The 15,273-nt window shown below is 38.5% G+C and overlaps 1 protein-coding gene across 18 annotated transcripts in view; it reads right to left on the bottom strand.

Moving 5' to 3' along the window:
• SEL1L2 (SEL1L2 adaptor subunit of SYVN1 ubiquitin ligase) overlaps positions 1–15,273 on the bottom strand; it is a 138,344-nt gene that overhangs the window by 26,431 nt on the left and 96,640 nt on the right. For 17 of the 18 annotated variants that reach the window (XR_012018208.1, XR_012018207.1, XR_012018206.1 and 14 more), the window contains 5 exons: positions 6,859–6,912; positions 6,355–6,414; positions 6,183–6,264; positions 4,432–4,586; positions 3,689–3,745 (listed from right to left, as the gene is read on the bottom strand). Coding sequence is in view for 14 of the 18 variants with exons in the window: in XM_072800024.1 (XP_072656125.1) it covers positions 3,689–3,745; positions 4,432–4,586; positions 6,183–6,264; positions 6,355–6,414; positions 6,859–6,912 (408 nt within the window). In the remaining 4 variants the exon portion in view is untranslated. The remainder of the gene's footprint in view (positions 1–3,688; positions 3,746–4,431; positions 4,587–6,182; positions 6,265–6,354; positions 6,415–6,858; positions 6,913–15,273) is intronic. The other variant, XM_072800027.1, reaches the window with a different exon arrangement.

The following is a 15,273-nucleotide window of genomic DNA, read 5'->3' as shown; positions in this document are numbered from 1 at the left end:
ATAATGTAATCAAGAATCGCATATACAATATTTTTCAGTAATTAGGAATTTGGTAGTAGGAGAGAGAGAGGTGAAAATATTGCTTATAGTGACAACTCATGAGAGAGATTAATTTAATCAAATAATGAGGAGGGGGAAAAAAAGGCAAACTAATTATTTTCTGGTATTTTAATATTTAATTTGGTGGGCAGTAAATTGGGCATTACTTACAATTATAGAGAACCTTACACTAATAATTTTCTTTGATGGACTGAAGCATTAGCATACTGACTCAAGTGGTGGTTTTCAGGCTGAGGGCCTGAAATATAACATATAATGCCTATATGCATTATATGCATTATAACATATAATGCTTAGGATGCTATCATTCATTCATTTATTCATTCATTCCTTCATTCAATAAATACTGAGCCCTAATATGTACCTAGTACTATTGGAGTATAGGATACATAGTAATGCGCAAGACAGACAAGACTTTACATTCCATTGTGGGGAGACAAATAATAAACAAGTCAAGATGAATATATGGGCTAGAGGAAAATAAACACTATAATGGGATGAATGGTGGAAGAACAGACTTGATCAAGAAAATTCTCTCTAAGGAGGTAAGACTCAGAAAGATAAGAGGCTAGCCATGGGAATAGTTGTAGTAACATTCTTTCAGAAATTAGGTTTATCCTTTTTAACTTCTCTCACTACTTTGCATCTCCCATGCCACTCCAAGTTGAGCCTGGTGCAGCTAAGCTGTGGTAAACTCCAAAAATGACCACAACATTTTGCAGTTGTACCTATTAGAAGAAGTCCTTTTTTTCCTGTCTCTTCCATGTTGGCTGGCCTTGTAATTTGCTTTGGCCAAAAGAACATGGTGGAAGTGATTTGTGAGTTCCAACCCCAGGCTTTAAGAGACTTTTGTGCTTGTGTTCTTTCACCATGTGAAAAGTTTAAGCCCAGTAGCCTGGAGGAAAGGAGCTTGTGGAGAGACCCAGTCATCCTAGGTGTCACAGATGAGGTCATCATAAACCAGGCAGCCCTGGTCAGTATTCTACAGATGCATGAGCAACCCTTGTCAAGATTGGTTGAGCCTGTCTAACACCAGAAGAATTACTCAGCTGAGCCCAGCCAAAACTGCTGACCACCCAAAATCAGGAATTTAATAAGTGGTTGTTGTTTTAAACCATCTAAGTTGAGGAGTGGTTTATCATGTAGCCTAAACTAACTGATACATAAGCCAACCAGTCTTGAGGTTTGAAACCTTGACTGGAGCCCTCCATGTAGGTTGGGTTTATTAGGTTGAGAAAACCTAATGGACAAGCCTATGCTTGCCGCCAGAATGTGCCTGAACCATGCTGATGTTTCTGGAATTGAACCAGACTTTTGGATGGGAAGTATGGGGCCCAACCATACCATTTGAAAGTTTGAACTAAAGAAACCTGACAAATCATATCATTCCTTCTTTTTGCTTTATAAATGAGGAAACTAGATTTTAGAGGTTGTATACCACCGCCACCCCCAGGTAAAGAAGAAATATGGTTTAATGGGAAGAGCACAGGCTTTGAATGCTGAAGCCCAGATTTCAAATTCTGATTCTTTTTTTTTTTTTTTTTTTTTTTAAAGATTTTACTGGGATCCCTGGGTGGCGCAGCGGTTTGGCGCCTGCCTTTCGCCCAGGGCACGATCCTGGAGACCCGGGATCGAATCCCACGTTGGGCTCCCGGTGCATGGAGCCGGCTTCTCCCTCTGCCTATGTCTCTGCCTCTCTCTCTCTCTATGTGACTATCATAAATAAATAAAAATTTAAAAAAAAGATTTTACTTATTTATTCATGAGAGATGCAGAAAGAGAGAGGCAGAGACACAGGCAGAGGGAGAAGCAAGCTCCATGCAGGGAGCCTGATGTGGGACTTGATCCCTCAACTCCAGGATCAGGCCCTGGGCGGAAGGCAGGCTCTAAACAGCTGAGCCACCCAGGGATCCCTCAAGTTCTGATTCTTAACATTATTACCCAGCTGTGATACTTGAAACAATTTACTTTACACTTCTAGTCTCAGCTCCTCATCTGTAAAATAGAGATAATAAAACCTCTGTTAGGGCAGCCCCGGTGGCGCAGCGGTTTGGCGCCGCCTGCAGCCCAGGACATGATCCTGGAGACCCGAGATGGAGTCCCACGTCAGGCTCCCTGCATGGAGCCTGCTTCTCCCTCTGCCTGTGTCTCTGCCTCTCTCTCTCTCTGTGTGTCGCTCATGAATAAATAAATAAAATCTTAAACAAACAAACAAACAAACAAAAACCTCTGTTAATGAACCCATAGAAGAGGCCGACTGGGCTCCTTGGTGTTATCCAAGTGCCTGGTTATTGCCACTACAGTACCAGAATCCTTCATTGCCAGCCCTGGGATTATACTTCATCCTCATATAGAGGCATTCATCCTCATATCTGGTATTCACAGTGGCTGGAGCTGCCCAGAAGTATTTAGCTTTGTAGGGTTTTTATGTACCCTGTAAAGATTGATGGGTATTCAAACCTACAGCTGAGGTTTGCGTAGCTTCACACTCAACAGAATTTCACATTTATGGAAAATGGGTAATTCTTCCCAGTTTATGCATCTGTTATTTAACCTGAAAACTCACTGCAGGCTGAAATCTGACACTGGAGTCATATTGTGTATCTAGAACTTCCCACCTAAGAAGCTAGAACCTTGGTTATAATGAGGATTAATAAAATCTGAAGATCTTCAATTGAGCTGTCTTAAGATGCCCGTGCTTATTTCAATTGCTATGTATTTTATCACATTTTATGAAATTAACTTTGACATTTGGCCAACGTATACTGTACCTCATATAAAACATAAGTTATACTCATAAAAACAATATAAAGTGAAATGAATAGTAACAACAGATTACTCTTTTATATAACCACCTTAATAAAGTAGATATTTCTATTGTTTAACCATTGGGACTATGTTGGAATAGGGTCTGTTTTCCGTGGAGACAGTGAGCACAAGGCTTTTATAAAATGACAAGGGCTGCAAAACCATCTTTTAAAAAGAATGCCAGGTACTTCCTCAGATCTGAGGGTATCTATGGCCTTGAAACCACAGTTAGAATCTAGATGTGGCTCTGGTACCCTGGCTCTGGTATCTTATTGAGATCTTGTGTAGATCAAGTTTATTTGCTTTTTCTTCCACGATAAATTTGAGTTGTTAATTAATCTTCTAACCTCATTGAGATAAAGTAAGGTTAAGCAACATGATTGAAAGGAGCTTTGCAAATTTATAAAGATGTTTAATAATATTTCTAATTATATTGTAAGTGGCTTGAGGCTGGTACTCAGACCCCTTACCAAGAAACTCCCAGGTGGACTCTCCACAGATGACTTTTGGGGAATGGGTGTGTCCAGTGCTGGCAGGTGAAGGTATCTACTTCACCTAACCCCAGTTACAGTGAGAAGAGGTGGGAGCATGGAAACTCTCTGGCCCCAAATGCTCTTTCAGAAGCCTCTATTCCTTAGTACTTAGAGGTAGGTAGGAATGCTTCCTCTGGTGAATTTTGTTCTTCCTCAAAAGCTAATAAGCGGATCTGACCAAGGAAGTAGCAATGGGCTCTCCCCAGCAACTTTTCCATGCCACCCTCCTTCCTTTTTCCCTCACCACTCTCCTCCCATCCCACATGACAGTCTTGAGATTGACTTACATAGTAATCCTGATCCAGACCTTTCCTTCCAATTAGATGCAATTGTCCAAGAGATACCTAGGAATGACAATTTTTGAAAATTATTTTAGCAATAGCATTAATTTAAATGAAAACAAGCCAATTATATCTTACCTGAAAAATAAATAAATAAAAAGGGTGAAGAAAATGTTTAGTTGGTGATTTTATTTTAGTATACTATTTCAGTTTGATGCAATTGGTATGCCTAAAAATGAAGCAGAAAAAAACATTCCAGGCCATATCTTTTATTGGGTAGGTGACTGATGCTGGGCATCCGGCTTCCTCAGTGGCAGGAAGCTGGTCTGCTGGTATATAGCAACGTCTGGAAACATAAACCTAGCAGCCTTTACTCTTGGCTATCAAAGGTCACACAAATGCTGTCCCCTTCCCATTCTCAAAGACATAACACTTCTGAATGCTGGTAAGAGTTCATTCATACTAAATTCAACACTGCATCCAGTGTTTTTTCTATACTTAAAATCTAGGTTTTTTTTTTTTTTTTAAGTAAAATTTTTAGAAGTAAATGTAAAGGAAAAATTTGCCATTACTATGACAACTGGCTTTCACATAGGCTATTGAAACTGCAAGTAGCAGGGAACAAGAAAAGAAGATGGGGTGTTTCTAACTTCTCAGGATGGAGCATTGTTAGCTCTTTTAGAACTCAGTAAACCAAACCCCTTGTAATTTACATGTTCTAAAAATCCAGATCTGTCTGTATACATTACTTGTATCTGAACATCTCCTCTTTCTGCCAAAAATTTGTAGTATTGATATATGTCCCAATCCAAAATCTCACTGTTAGAACTCAGATTTTCAGGTCTCTCAGTTAGTCTCACTTTTTCCACAGGAATACCTTCACTTTTTTCCAATTTGTCAGCAACTGTGAACAGAAACAAACTGGAGAATAGCTAGAATACATAAACTTGCAAGAGATAATAGTCAATTTAGAGAAAACACTGTTAGGCCTATTCTTAAATTCTTAGAGATCTGGTCTACTAACAGAAAAGGAGATCTACCCTTAGGAGATATAAATGTACTGATTTTTATTTATATCGTTCTGAGAAAAGTACAAGAAACCTCATTATTTTTTGCCGTCCTTACAAAAATTGTATCAACATATATCAGATGCTACTGAAGAGCTTGGCCAAGCAGGCTCAAGAAAAGAAGACAGATGTTAGGAGCAAGCAAAAGGACCCCTTTTACCACTGGCTTTTTCCAAGATTGAAACTACAAATAGGAATAATAACTGCTCCTAAATTACTTCCTATGAATAGTCTGAAAATAAATATAAAGATAAATTGTTTGAATAAATCTAACAGAGTTTATATGTAGTAATTCCAATTTCATTAAGCATATGAAATGATCTTGTTATATATATAGCATCTAACAGTAAGAAACAGTTATTTTCCTCTTTTCTTTCTCAGATCCTAATAATGCCAAAGATGTGTATTTAGATATTATTCTGATTACAGAAATTAACCATATGAACCTTACCCTATTTACTTCTTAGAAGATTTTTATTTAAAAAATCTATCATGAGTCTGGTTCAGTGATGTGCAAGATGAAATGTTATACACAACTTTGAAAATAGATTCTAGAAACATACATTAATCTCCTGCTCTATTTTTTTGTAGACAAAGGATAGGGTAATAGAATAATGATTACTTGAATTGTTCTCAAGTGCAGTGATAGAGATTGATAGTGTATGTATCTCAAGTCCATTTCTTCAGGAATTTTTAACAAGCCATCCCATATTCCAAATGTAAGAATGAGAAAAGCTGTTTAATATTTATTTATTTATTTATTTGTTTGTTTATTAAATATTTTATTTATTTATTAATGAGGGACACAGAGAGAGAGGCAGGAATACAGGCAGAGAGAGGAGCAGGGTCCATGCAGGGAGCCCGAGGTGGGACTCAATCCTGAGACTCCAGGATCATGGCCTGGGCCAAAGGCAGGCACTCAACTGCTGAGCCACCCAGGTGTCCCCTGTTTAATATTTATTGATGCTACATTCAAATTTTCAATTGAAGGATAGCACAGCACAAGAACATAGGTACATATTCTAACAAAAATAAAAGATGAGGGATCCCTAGGTGGCGCAGCGGTTTGGCACCTGCCTTCGGCCTAGGGCGCGATCCTGGAGACCCGGGATCGAATCCCACATAGGGCTCCCAGTGCATGGAGCCTGCTTCTCCCTCTGCCTGTGTCTCTGCCTCTCTCTCTCTCTCTCTCTCTGTGACTATCATAAATAAATAAAAATTAAAAAAAAAATAAAAGATGAGTACATCCATTTAAAGCTTTTGAAAATTAACTATTAAGAAATCAGAAAACTCTACATTGTGTTAGAATATTGTAACAAATATTAAAAGCATGGTCATTTCATACTTTCATAAATACAACAACTGCATTGATTTATTCTTCTAATTGCTCAAAAAGTCTATTTATCTTAAAATAAATTATGTGAATTACTCACTATAATCTGCCACCTTCTTGTAATGATTTAGGGCAACTTCACAATTTTGTAGAACATTGATTCCTGACAAATATCTGTACCCCTGAAACACAAGCATATATATTCTTAATATTCTGACAGTGTTGTATTTATAACATACCTAGGTAGGCCCAAGAATATTTAATTTACATACCAAAATCATTTGGGACATCATGCTTCCTCCAGCACTTCCAAAGGTGTAATATATTAGTGCCTAAAATTAAAAAAAAAAATCTATGTCTATATCCAGCATCTAAATTTGAAGCTCAAGTCAATCATTTTTTTTTATTCCTAGCCCAGCAATGAACCTTGAACTACACCAAAATAAATTCCAAATTTCATCCTCTTAATCTGTAAAAATGGCTGACATTTTTTGGAGGGCTTAGTGAACTCTGGAGTCTGTGAAAAGGGCATTGTACATGATATTTCATTTAATCATCAGGAAATACCTATGAAGTAGATATTATTTATCTATCATGGCAAACCTGAAATATGGAACATTAAGAAACTTACGGTATTTTAACCTTAAACTTCTGGCTATTGAGCTGGTGCTTTTAAATACCACTCTCAAGTGACTCTTTTACCTAAAGAGGAGCCTATTCAATGTCCTTTTAAAAAAAATTCAGATTTGTTCCAGAAAAAAATAGAATGACCTTACCTTGGCTTGATTGTATTCCATTCCTATTCCATAAGAAGACAAAAATCCTAATGCCTAAAACCCAAAAGAAAACGAAAACTAACTAAATCCATTTATTTCACAATTATTCTTATTTACACTGGTTAAAGGTATTTTAAATATCTGCTCCATAATAATTTGTATTGTTGGTTTATTTCTTATCCTACAAAAAAATGCCTTTTTATACTTTTGCTAAGGCTGTAAGAATTTGGAAAAGGCAATAGTGGGAATTTTATATAATATATGTGAAAATAGGCTAATATTTACTGAGCTTTAGTATAAATTAGAATAAAAGAACATAACCAATGCTTTGTATATGCTTACCATTCTTGGCAATGGAAAATACCTTTTTCCTTCAACATTTTTGAATTTAAGTTTGAATATTTTTCTTCACATTTTAAAAAGAAAATATGTATATAAAAAATTCAAAGAGCAGGACCCCTGGGTGGCTCAGCTGGTTAAGCGGCTGCCTTCAGTTCAGTTCATGATTCCAGGGTCCTCCATGTTGGGCTCCCTGCTCAGCAGATAGTCTGCTTCTCCCTCTGCCTCTCCTCCCTACTCATGTGCTCACTCTCTCTCTCACATAAATGAATAAAATATTAAAAAAATTCAAACAGAAAGAACTATATTGAATGAAAGAGAAAGTCTGATCACAAAGCAAGATGGTACAATAGGCAACTCCAGATCTCCAGTGTCTCCACAAGACACTGATTTAGCAACAACATACAGTCCAAAAAGTCTTTATGAGAACTCCAGAAACCAGTTAAGAAATCTTAGTAACCCAGACAAACTCAAAGCCAAGAAAGAACAATCCATTGAAACAGGTAAGAAAAGCCATTTTATTAAACCTACAATTGCTCTTTCCCCAAGCCAGCACACAATTCAGAGTGATCAGGAGAAAAAGCTCAACTCAAGGCTTTTCTCTTGGGAGGGAAAGAGATGAGTGGAACTTAGGTCCAGTGTTCCAGCTTTTGGGGGGATTGCCCAAGGGTATGATTTCTGATTTGCCTGACTCAGAGCACTAATGAAGAACTAGTATACTTTGGAGTCCTAGGGGGCTGCTGAGAACAAAAGAGAGCTCAGCCACTTTTTGCAGCACTGAAGAATTTGTAGTACACCACAGACAGAAGCCAGGACAACTTGGCACAATCAGCAGAAAGTGCCCAGCTTGTAGCTTCTCCCTTGGGAGGGAAAGAGAAGACTGGAATGGGGGCCCAATATTCTGGCTTTGGGGCAGCTGTTCAACGGACTGGTTTCTTTCCCATCTGACTTGGAGCATTAACAGAACTGGCATACTTTAGATGCCTGGGGTCACTAAGAAGAAAAGGGAATTTAGCAGCTTGTTGCAATACCAGAGTATCTGCAGTATCATGGATAGACACTAAATGAAGCAAAAGACAAGTGCCTGATAAAGACCAACAAATCTAATTGGGAAATTACAATACAAGCCCAAAGAAGACACACACCTGAGAAGTTTGAGAGGCTCCCAGAATCTCTAGCTATGCTGATTGGTGAAAGTCTTTATAGCCAGTCTGTAAAGATGGTAAGGTGGCTATAGTTGCAGATGCATAGTCACAGCAAAAATTAACAAAGCACATGGAGAAACAGGTAAATATGGCTCAATCAGTAGAACAAAATAAGTCTAAAAATATCCCAACCCTAAAGAAATGGAGATCTAGAAATCACCATACAAAAAATCCAAAACAGTTCAAAATGCTATAAAAAAGTATATATAAGCTAATAGCCAAAATCAGGAAAAGAATACATGAATAGAATGAGAATATCAACAAAGATATAGAAAAAGAAAGGAAGCAAGCAAGCAAAACTCCTTTTAAAAATTCTGGAGCTGAAGAATACAATAATTGAATTGAAAAATTCACTAGAAGGATTCAAAAGTAGGCTTGATCAAGCACAAGAAAGAATTAATGAACCCAAACATAGATCATTTGAAATTATCGAGTCAATGGAACAAAAAGAATGAAGAAAAGTTAAAAAAAAATCCTAAGAGACTTATGGAAAATCATCAAGGAGACAAATATACACATTTATAGGAGTCACAGAAGAAGAGTGAGGAAAAACTGGTAGAGAGCCTGTTTTAAGAAATAGTGGCTGAAAATTTCCCAAATCTGAGGAAGGAAATAAGTATCCAAATTCAAGAAGTTCAATAAGCTTCAACTAGGATGAACACAAAGAGGCCCACATCAAGACACATTATAATCAAACTATTAAAAGTCAAAGAATCTTGAAAGAGGCAAGAGAAAAGAGACTCATTATGTACAAGAAAGCTCCGTAAGTGAGCAATTATCTCAGCAGAAACATTGCAAGCAGGAGGCAATGGGCTAATATATCCAGAATGCTGAAAGGAAACAGCTGTCAACCAAGAATACTGTATTGGAAAAGCTGGTCTTCAAAAATTAAGGAGAAATAAAGGCCTTCTCCAATAAACAAAAGCTGAGGGAGTTCATCACCACTAGACCTGCCTTATAAAAACTGCTGACAGGACTTGAAAAAAAAAAAAAAAAGGATACTAAACAGCAGTATAAAAATAGACAATATAGAGCTTTTGGTAAAGATAAATACATAGACAGATACAGTATATAATATTGTAGTATTGTAATTAGTGGTGCAAAAGTAACAATTCTGGAATAGAATTTAAAAGAATAAAAGATAACTATAACTAAAAATGTTAATGAATACAAAATATCAAAAGATGTAATTTGTGTCAATGACAACATAAAGTAGCGGGAGGAAGGAGTGTTGTGATTGCAATTAAGTTGATATCAGTTTAAAACAGATGGTTTTGGGGATCCCTGGGTGGCTCGGTGGTTTAGCGCCTGCCTTCAGCCCAGGGAGTGATCCTGGAGTCCAGGGATCAAGTCCTGGGTCAGGTTTCTACATGGAGTCTGCTTCTCTCTCTGCCTGTGTCTCTGCCCCCCTCCACCCTCTCTCTCATGAATCAATTAAAAAAAAGATTTAAAATAGATGGTTTTAACTAGAAGATGTTTTATGTAATCTCCATGATAACTATAAGGAAAATATGTATAGAAGATATACAAAAGAAAATGAGAAGGGAATCAAAATATGTCACGAATAAATAAATAAATAAATATGTGAGAAAAGAAGGGACCAAGAGAGGAAAAGATGGACAAAACAATCACAAGACAAAACAATAAATAAATTAACAACAGCAAGTTGTTTATACTTATACTCTAAATATAAATAGATGAATCTTCTAATTAAAAGACATAGAAATGGGACGCCTGGGTGGGTTAGCGGTTGAGCACCTGCCCCTGGCTCAGGGCATGATCCTCCGTCTCAGGATCAAATCCCACATCAGGCTCCCTGCCTGGAGCCTGCTTCTCCCTCTGCTTGTGTCTCTGCCTGCCCCTCTCTCTCTCTCTCTCTCTCTCTGTGTGTCTCTCATGAATAAATAAATAAAATCCTTTTAAAAAAATAAAAGACATAGAAAAAAGACGGAGGGGCAAGATGGTGGAAGAGTAGGGGTCCTCAACTCACCTGGTCCCATAAACTTCTCCTAGTTAACTTTCAAAACATCCTGAAGACCTACGAATTCCGCCTAACATTTAAAGAGAGAAAAGCTGGAAAGCTACAGAGAGAAAAGTTTTCGCTTCTAACAAGGTAAGAAGGTGGGAAAAAATCTGTGCTGGAGTTTTCCTGGGCAGAAAAGTGCTTAGCGGGGAAATCAGGCAAAATCCTAGCAGGGAAAGTGAAGTCTCAAGATTCTTGCAGTCAATATAAGAGGAGGGGCGCCCGGGAGAAAGCTCACCGATACTCGTGGTCGGATATCCTCTGGCATTTCGAAGAAGCCAGTCGGTTAGGTGGGCTGGCTCCGGACAGAGGTGACTGAGCCCTATTCCCATTCAGAGAGGTGGCCCCTGGGAGTGTAGGTCCAGTGGCACAGGGCCCCAGATCCCAGGGATCTTTGACCAAGAGGACAAAGCCGGTATCCTGCCTTCCCCGGGGACTGGCAGAAGTGGGGAGGGCACAGAACAGTGAGGACTCTCCTGCCACTGGGTGCCCCCAAGCTGTGCAGATCAGCGCACCCGCGTTGGTCCCCAGGAGCATCTAGGCAAATGCGATCGGGGAGACTGTGGTTAATTAAACATGGGGAGCTCCATTCCAGAGCTGGAAATCTGGCCAGGGCCATTGTTTCTCCTCTTTGTTTCACCTTGTGCCTGGGAGAGGTGGCTGCTAGGGAACAGGGTCCTCACAGGATAAACAGATCCCACGGAGCCCAGCACCTGGCAAGGGGGTGGGGCATCTCCGTCCAGGCACAGACACCTGAGAATCAGCAAAGCAGACCCCTCCCCCAGAAGACCAGCTGGAAGAACAAGGGAAGAGCAAATTCTTGACCAAGCAACTCTGGAAAGCTCCAGGTTTGAGAGAAAATCAAGGGAAAATAGTATACAAAACTAGAGGGTCCCCCCCCCCCTTTTTTTTCCTTTTTCCATTATGACTACTTCTTATATCAGACTAAAAATTTCCAATATTTTTTTCTTTTCCTACCTTAACTACAATATTTTACTAGCTCTTCATTTTAAGCTTTTTCCATGTTGACTTTCATATTTCTACAATTACATGTCTTAGATATATTTTTCACTTCTGGAATCCCTTCAAAGTATTCAATTTCATTTTGGGAGATTTAGGAGATATGGGCTTTGTTTTGTGTTTTTCGTTTTTTTCTGCCTCATTTTGTTCAACAATGGTGAAAGTTAATACCTTCTAAAACATTACCAGCATACACCCAGAACCAAGTGGAAAACAGTGCTGGTTCACTCTCTGAGATTATATTCTCTCTTCATTCCCATCTGACCTCTCTTTTATCTTGTTTATCTTTTGGTGGTCAAAGTTAGGGCTTTCTATAAGTATTGCTGGTTTATAAACATTTGGGATTGATCATCTTCTAACATACAGAACAAAACACTCAGAACCAAGAGGATCACCCTCAGGTAGACTCTTCACTACCACTTCTTTTTCACCACAATCACCCAGCCCCCCCCCCCTTTTCTTCCCTTTTTACTCTTTTCCTTACTTTTTTCCCCCATCTTTTCCTTTTATTCTCCTTCTTTGGGGTTTTTGGCCTTTTATTTTTTACTACATCGTTTTAAAATTTGTTTTACATGTCAGTATCTTTTTGTCTTATTTTATTTTCATCTTCTTTTTCATTTTCTGGTCTTTAACCTCTTTGGAATCATCTAGGTTGTATTTTACTTAAGTCATGGATGATATTTTTGATTCCCTCACTCATACAGCCACTCTGCAATGGACAAAGTGACTAGAAGGAAGAATTCACCACAAATGAAAGAACCAGAGACAGTACTCTCTGCCACAGTTACAGAATATGGATTTAAATACAATGTCAGAAATTCAATTCAGAAGTACAATTATAAATTTACTGGTGGCTCAGGAAAAAAGCGTAAAGGACTCAAGAGACTTCAACACTGCAGAATTGAGATCTAATCAGGATGAAATTAAAAATAGACTAAATGAGATGCAATCCAACTGGATGCTCTAACTGCTAGGGCTAATGAAGTGGAAGAGAGAGTGAGTGACATAGAAGACAAGTTGATGGAAAGGAAGGAATCTGAGGGAAAAAAGAGCAAAAGAATTAGGAGTCCATGAGGAAAGGCTTAGGGAAATAAACAATAGCCTGAGAAGGAAGAATTTACGTATAACTGGGATTTCAGAAGAGGCTGAGGCGGTGGGGGGACCACAAAGTACATTTGAACAATTCAGAGCTGAGAACTTCCCCAGTCTGGGGAAAGAAACATTCAGATCCAAAAGATAGAGAGGACCTCCCTCCCACCCCCCGCCAAAAAAAACCCAATAAATACCATTCAGCACCTCGACATTTAATAGTGAAACTTGCAAATTCCAAAGATAAAGAGAAATATCTTAAAGCAACTTGAGACAAGAGATTCTTAACTGAAATGGGAAGAAATACCAGATTAACAGCAGACCTCTCCACAGAGACCTGGCAGGCCAGAAAGGGCTGGCATGATATATATGAGAAGAACATGCAGGCAAGAATACTTTATCCAGCAAGGCTGTCATTCAGAATAGAAGGAGAGATAAAGAGCTTCCAAGATAGGCAGAAACTAAAACAATACGTGACCACCAATCCAGCTCTGCCAGAAATATTAAGGGGGAACCCTGTAAAAGAAACAGGGAGCCCAAAGAAATAATGTGCCAAAACAGGGACTGAATGGGTATTACAATGACACTAAGTCCATATCTTTCAATAGTTACTCTGAACGTGAATGGGCTAGATGATCCCATCAAAAGACACAGGGTATCAGACTGGATAAAAAGCAAAACCCATCTGTATGCTGTCTATAAGAAACTCATTTTAGATCTAAGGACACCTCCAGCCTCAAAATGAAGTGGTGAAGAACCATTTACTATTCAAATGGTCCTCAAAAGAAAGCTGGGGTAGCAATCCTCATATCAGATAAATTAGAGTTTATACCAGAGACTGTAGTAAGAGATGAAGAGGGACACTATATCATACTTAAAGGGTCTATCCAACAAGAAGACCTAAAGATTATGAATATTTATATCCCTAATGTGGGAGCTGCCAAGTATATCAATCAATTAACCAGAGTAAAGAGACACTTAGATAATAATATACTAATACTAGGAGACTTCAACACGGACTCTGAGCAAAGGACAAATCTTCCAAGCAGGACATCCCCAAAGAAACAAGGGCCCTAAATGATAAACTGGAACAGATGGATTTCACAGATATTTACAGAACTTTCCATCTGAATACAGCTGAATGCACATTCTTCCCAAGTGCACATGGAACTTTCTCCAGAATAGACCACATACTGGCTCACAAGTCTCAACCAACACCAAAAGATTGGGATTGTCTCCTGCATATTTTCAGACCACAATGCATTGAAACTAGAACTCAGTCACAAGAAGAAATTTGGAAGAAACTCAAACACGTGGAAGTTAAAGAGCATCCTACTAAAAGATGAATGGGTCAACCAGGAAATTAGAGAAGAATTAAAAAGATTCATGAAAATGAAGATACAACCGTTCAAAATCTTTGGGATACAGCAAAAGCAGTCCTAAGAGGGAAATACATCGCAATACAAGCCTCCCTCAAAAACTTGAAAAAAACCCTCCAATACACAAGCTAACCTCACACCTAAAGGAACTGGAGAAAGAATAAAAGCCTACACCAAGCAGGAGAAGAGAGAGAATAAAGATTAGAGCAGAACTTAGTGAAATAGAGACCAGAAGAACTGTAGAACAGATCAACAAAACCAAGAGTTGGTTCTTTGAAAAATTGGAAAAAACTCAAATACACAAGCTAACTCACACCTAAAGGAACTGGAGAAAGAACGACAAATAAAGCCTACACCAAGCAGAAGAAGAGAGTTAATAAAGATTCAAGCAGAATTCAATGAAATAGAGACCAGAAGAAGTGTAAAACAGATCAACAAAACCAGGAGTTGGTTCTTCAAAAGAATTAATAAGATAGATAAACCCCTAGACAACCTTATTAAAAAGAAAAAAGACTCAAATTAATAACATCACAAACGAAAGAGGAGAGATCACAACCAATACCAAGGAAATAAAAATTATTTTAAAAACCTAGTATGAGCAACTATATGCCAACAAATTAGGCAATCTAGAAGAAATGGATGCATTTCTGGAAACCCACAAATTACCAAAACGGGAACAGGAAGAAATAGAAAACCTGCACAGGCCAGTAACCAGCAAGGAAATTCAAGCAGTCATCAAAAACCTCCCAAGACACAAAAGTCCAGGGCCAGAGCCAGATGGCTACCCAGGGGAATTCTATCAAACGTTTAAAGAAGAAATAATACCTATTCTACTAAAGCTGTTCTGAAGGATAGAAAGGAACAGAATAGTTCCAAACTCATTTTATAAGGCCAGCATTTCCTTGATTCCAAAGCCAGACAAAGACCCCACCGAAAAGGAGAATTACAGACCAATATCCCTGGTGAACATGGATGCAAAAATTCTTCAACAAGATACTAGCCAATAGGACCCAACAGTACATTAAGAAGATGATTCACCATGACCAAGTGGGATTTATCCCCGGCATGCAAGGCTGGTTCAACACTCGTAAAACAATCAACGTGATAGATTGCATCAACAAGTCAAAAAGCAAGAACCATCTGATCCTCTCAGTAGATGCAGAGAAAGCATTTGACAAAATACAGCATCCATTCCTGATCAAAACTCTTCGGAGTGTAGGGATAGAGGGAACCTCCCTCAGTATCTTAAAAGCTATCTACGAAAAGCCCACAGCAAGTATAATTCTCAAGGGGGGAAAAACTGAGAGTCTTTCCCCTAAGATCAGGAACAAGACAGGGATGTCCACTCTCATCACTGCTA

This window comes from Canis lupus, chromosome 26, assembly GCF_048164855.1.
Source record: "Canis lupus baileyi chromosome 26, mCanLup2.hap1, whole genome shotgun sequence".
NCBI classification, from domain to species: Eukaryota; Metazoa; Chordata; class Mammalia; order Carnivora; family Canidae; genus Canis; species Canis lupus.
Note: the sequence above shows the minus strand (reverse complement) of the source record. Positions and strands in the feature narration are given on the sequence as shown.